This window comes from Gobio gobio, assembly GCF_949357685.1.
Source record: "Gobio gobio genome assembly, chromosome: 2".
NCBI classification, from domain to species: Eukaryota; Metazoa; Chordata; class Actinopteri; order Cypriniformes; family Gobionidae; genus Gobio; species Gobio gobio.
In genome coordinates this window covers 68197252-68202869 of record NC_137098.1, presented here as the reverse complement: position 1 = coordinate 68202869, position 5618 = coordinate 68197252, and the positions used below count along the sequence as shown (strand labels likewise).

At 41.6% G+C, this 5618-nt stretch overlaps 1 protein-coding gene across 1 annotated transcript; it reads left to right on the top strand.

Moving 5' to 3' along the window:
- Positions 1–211: 211 nt before the first annotated feature.
- Positions 212–4693, top strand: LOC307142018 (SLAM family member 5). Its single transcript, XM_079842539.1, has 6 exons — positions 212–588; positions 834–1148; positions 1418–1690; positions 3627–3761; positions 3849–3879; positions 3976–4693. Exons 1-6 carry the CDS (start codon positions 540–542, stop codon positions 4067–4069), a joined length of 897 nt encoding a protein of 298 aa, XP_079698665.1. The 5' UTR covers positions 212–539; the 3' UTR covers positions 4070–4693.
- Positions 4694–5618: the final 925 nt, after the last annotated feature.

Genomic DNA, 5618 nt, shown 5'->3' with positions numbered 1-5618 from the left:
TATGGCAAACATGTTCTCCAAAACATAGCCTATTGTTATTTTTAATTCCTTTAAACTGCTGTTGTAAAAACGGATTAGGGTATTGTTTAAAGCCTAATGTGACGGATAAAGGTCAAGCTTAAAGTTTCTGTTGGCGTGGCCATCACAAGTTCAATAGTGTGGGCGGTGAAGAGGAAGTGTCTGGAGTTTGGGGTTTATTTTATGGTAGGATACATAAATCACATGATAAGAGTCACGGCTGATTTCAAAAGGCTCTGATGACCATTACACATGAAGGGATGATCTCTTTTTCTTCCTAAGAATGTCCACTGCCTGTATTGATTAACCATTTCTTGAATTTTCTGTCAGTTATTCTGTAAGATGCACGCACACGGAAACACGTGTTACTCTGCACACTTCCCCCTTTCCTCCTAGTGATGTACTGTTGAAGGACTCTGAAATTCTCAGTCGTGTGGTTTTTTCGATAAGGACGGCGTGAAGGAAGGCCAACGGCTTCGATGTCAAGGAACTGTTGATTTACGCTGACAAGCCAACGAGCAATGAGTCTATGGAGAACTGCGATATTCTGTATCGTGTGCATTCAACAAGGCAAGTTCACTGGATTTCACTCTCATATTGTTGTATCTTGAGGAGTTTTGTGTTAATGTTAAATACTTTGGTCCTGTGGGCAAGATTATTGAATATTTATTTGCGAAGAAATTGATCGTTCAATGAGAAATAAAGTGAGTCTGGGTTCTGCTTCATTGGAAACAGGGCGTTTCCCTTTTCAGCGAAACGTTATTATCACATGTTAGCATGTTCACACAAAGTAACTGATCCTTTAATTTTTACAGTTTTCGGTGATGAGAAATCTATTACTGGTTACCTCGGCCAATCAGTCGTCCTGAAATCTGGAGCAGACGGATCATGGAACCTCACCAAAGTTCAATGGTCCATCTATAAGAACACGACATACATTGCAGGTCTAAAGGACGGCGAAGTGACTATATACGGGTTTTGGAGACATCATGGTCGACTTGAGCTCAACACCAGAACGGGAGATTTAACAATCAAACATCTGACTATGACCGACAGCATGACATACACTGCTGCCCTGGTCAACTCGGATAATGCTCGAAAAACTGTTGCCGTTCATCTCACAGTCCAAGGTAAATGAGTCTTCAGTATAGTAAACAATAAGGCGACATAGAACCATTTTTGACTGCGCCAAGAACCTTCAGGCATCAGTTTCTAAAATAACCATTAACTTGTAGTGCATTTTAACAATCTAAAGAACCTTTTTTGCATTGGAAATGTTCTATGAATGGTAAATGTTCTTCATTGAACCATAGATACCAATGAAGAACCTTTATTTTTAAGAGTGATAATGACTTCCAGCCTGATTGAATAATTGATGTAATGTTTGTCCCAACTGTAGAACGACTCAAGGAACCAAAAATCCAGAAGACGCTCGATTCCCTCAAAGATGGCCAATGCCACATAGCCCTTAATTGCAATGCATTTAACCAAAATGTGAATCTGTCCTGGACTCCTGACGGCGAGTTCAACGGATCGTATATTTTTGGAAATGCTGTCGACTCTTCGTTGGTTCTTTTCATGTCATTCAGCGGCAACAGAAACGTGACGTTCAACTGCACTGCCTCCAGTGGCCAACAGACAGAGACGAAACAGATGACAGTGGGATGTTCAGGTGGGTCTCATTAACAGGGCGAAACACTGTGACGAGGTTTTCATTTCTTTATGATGCTACATATGTATAGCGTCAGGGCTTCAAAACAAATATAGTCAGATTTTTCTAAAGCCCAAAATATACTTTGTTTTTATGCATGTGTAACCGGTCCTATTCGACCCGATCGGAGCGTGATTCGAACCGGCGTCCCCAGCATGGGAGGCGGGGGAACTCACAAGGAGGCTAAAGACCGCAGCCGCTACCGTCAGTCGCCAGCGCGCCTCTTGAGATCAGGGGAGTTAGGTTTACACACATAGCTCTTACTAGCCTTACCCCCCTAAACCTCACTCCCATTCGGGTCACGGCACCAATTTAACTATTCCTACTCTACCCGCATTGAGAGGGATGTATGAGAGGCGGGCACGCTAACAATGAGGCTAAAGACCGCAGCCGCTAACGTCTGTCGCCAGCACGCCTCTTGAGATCAGGGGAGTGAGGTTTACACACATAGCTCTTACTAGCCTTACCCCCTTAAACCTCACTCTCATCCGAGTCACGGCACCAATATAACCAGTATTGCTCCTGCATGGGAGGCGGACGTGCTAACTTGTGCTAACAAGGCCTCTTGAGATCAGGGGAGTGAGGTTCAGATCCACAGCTCTTACTAGCTTGCTTCCATTACACATGCTAAGTTATGTGTAAAGTGTGTGACGTAAATGTCCTCATCAGCGTTGTACACTGTACGCTCGGCTCACAAATACCCCTTGAATTTTTTTTTTCACTAATTATTTCGTCCACAACATAGCGACACTGGCCCAGGCCATTGTTTCACAGTCAAAAAAGAAACAGACGTCACGTTGTCAAGCACTTATATGAGAGGACTAATGTCCCCATTAAATAAAAATGGGCAATTATTGTTTCTATGGAAGGATTTATCTGAGCACATCATGTTTTTTAAATGTATGTTCCTTCATAATCTTACATAATCCTCTTGTGTTTACTGGCGCGAGGGCGGGGCAACCTGTCACTCACATGAGATCCACCAATAGCAAACCACAGACATCCAATTAAATCCCTATGGATAAAATCAAGCCACGCCCTACATTTTTTCTTGTTTGTAAAAATGTTTTAAACAGATATACATCCCAATAGGGAAGAAAAGACTAGCACAACTTCTGTTTCATGCTGGCTTTAAAACCACAATATGTACTTTTTCGCTGCTAATCTTACATATTGTGCCTTTTAAGAGGCGCACGCAAAACAAAGACATTTTATTAGGCATAACTTCTGGCAAGTTTGGCTGTGCACACAAAGCGTTCGTGTCAAAACTGAAGTGTACTTTGGGCTGAAGATTATTATCCTTTTGATGTTGTCATACATTATTCGCACAGGATTTATTTTCACCCCATGTATTAATAAAAATCGCTGTTAAATCGCATTACAACATTTAAAGCCAGCATGAAACGGAAGTTGCGATAGCCTTTGCCTCGCTATTGTGATATCCAAGTGAAACGGCTTCACAAACAAGAACAAATGTAGGGCGGGGCTTGTTTTGGCCATGTGGAATTGATTGGATGGTTGTGGTTTGCTATTGGTGGACCTCATGTGAGTGACAGGTTGCCCCGCCCTCGTCATCAGAGAAGAGATGTCACTGTGAGAGGGAGGGGAAGTTATTTTGAATATGAGGCACATGAAAATAATGATGTGCACAGATAAACCATTGGATTGTCGTTGAACCAACTGGATTGATTTCATGGTGACTTTATTATGCACGCAGTGAGGAAGTAAATACAGTTCAATGCACAGAAGAATCATATGAAAAGGGCTTTTAGAGTGAACAAAGACACATTGTTCCTGACAGAAGCGTTTTTAATGCCTGTAACTTCACAGCACTGATGCTTGAATAGTGAGTCTACATACATGCAGGTGAAGAGTTCTTTTGTTCTTTTCTTTCTAGAGGAGCAGAAGTGTGAAGACTGTGTCGTTTGCGGTTCACACAGTGTGTGCAGTTCATGTTCTTCATCTGTGTTCTTGGCTATTGTGCTTACAGCTGCCATTGTTTCGGCTTTAACATATTCATATACACGCAGAGGTAACAAACATTTCTTAAAATCAACTTTACAATTCAACATTTGCATGACTGATATTGTCTTTATGAACTGTAATTTATCTTCCATAGAACAAATTAAAGATTTCGTCCAGAGTCTACGGTAATATACCACAGAGATCACAGATGTAATGGATAAATCAGCGGTTTACAGCAATACTTATCGGTATTTATTATTATCTTTTTGAATTGGTACCAGTGGCAGTCCTGACTCCTGTGGTGATGATGAAGGCAAAGTGAGACGTGACCAAATGGGACAAGACACAAAGGACAAAAAAACGTATTTTCCATAAGATTCATCTGAACAGTGAGCTGATCTGACGCTGTGTTCCACAAGAAAATAGTTGTACAAATTGGGAACATTTTGAAGAAGCTTCAGTTTAAAGCAGTTGACGTGCGGAAGTTGTGACTGTTGGTTTGACCTCATTGGAAATGCACCTGTGTGAATGATGATTTTTGTACTTCAGACAACCTTTTTACCTACAATGATTATGAAACGATCAAAGATAGAAAAACAATTCATGTTGTGTTAAATCCATTTGGCTCAATATCTGAAGGCTTGTGCTTCTTCACTAAATGGATGTAATGCTTCTGGTACTAATGGCTTTTCAATCTTTACTCGACAAACTATGGCAGCTTTTTTATTTAATAATACATTGTCAAACTTCTTTGTTCAAGAGCGGTTGATTTTAGCACACTCACAGTTCCTGACATGGAGTCCCTGTTTTATGTTAAATGACTTTTATTTTGAAGTGTATTGTTTTTGTTTCCAATGTTCCTAGTGTTCACTTCCTGTTTTACTTTGTTTCCATATTTTCCCTCCTCAGTTTACATAGTTATTCATTACCCACACCTTCAGGTTTTATCCCATGTCTGGATTAACTCTGGTTATGTTTGTTAATAAATGTTTTTGGATACTACTGTCTGCCTTACTAAAACACCCGATTTACACAGGCGCTTCATATATATATATTAGTGCTGTCAGTTAAACGCGTTATTAACGGCGTTAACGCAAACCTATTTTAACGGCGTCAATTTTTTTATCGCGAGATTAACGTTCTTTTTGGTCTAACAAACTTTGTAGTTTTTTCACATGCTGTTGCAACAACTAGTAACGTTAGAAAAACTACAACACCACTCCGGATGTAGCTAGACCGGAAACAAAACATCAGGCACGCTGCGGCTGCCCGCACTCGTTTGGGCCATTAAAAGAGTAGACGTGGATGGCAAGCGTGAGACGCCGAAATGAGAAACGTATTAAGCCATGGTTTAACTCAGGGGTCTTCAACTAAAAGTGCTTGTCTTGAGCGCTGCTTTCTGCTCTGATGGTGCGTAGCCTACACACCAGACGCGAATGAAGCGTTTTGCGCGAGTGATTTAAGTCAATGCAAAGACGCAAATAGACATTCTGCGGCGCGGATTAAGCGGTGTGCATGTCGCGTCATTCGCGTCCGGTTTGAGCGCACCATCAGTCTCTTCTTCACTGCATGCTTGACCGCGCGTCTGGGTTTGAACGTAGTAACAGTGAGCATTGCAACGTTAACTGTTTCATTATGTCAAAAGGCTTCGCGGTCCGGATGGACGCATCTCGCGGTCCGGATTCGGACCGGAGTTCACTAGTTGGCGACCCCTGGTTTAACTGCACTATAGGCGGAGTCCTAGTTTACCTTGCATGTGCACTTTGTAATTTTATTTTGTATCACCCTGTTTTGATCCCTTAGAAAGGGCTGTTGAAGGGGCTGTTTGTGCAACAAAGTATTTGTTTCACCCTTTTATTGATGGGCAGTGTTACATTGTGTGAGATTATTTGCTCCAAGTGAGAATGTTGGTGTGAAATCGAAC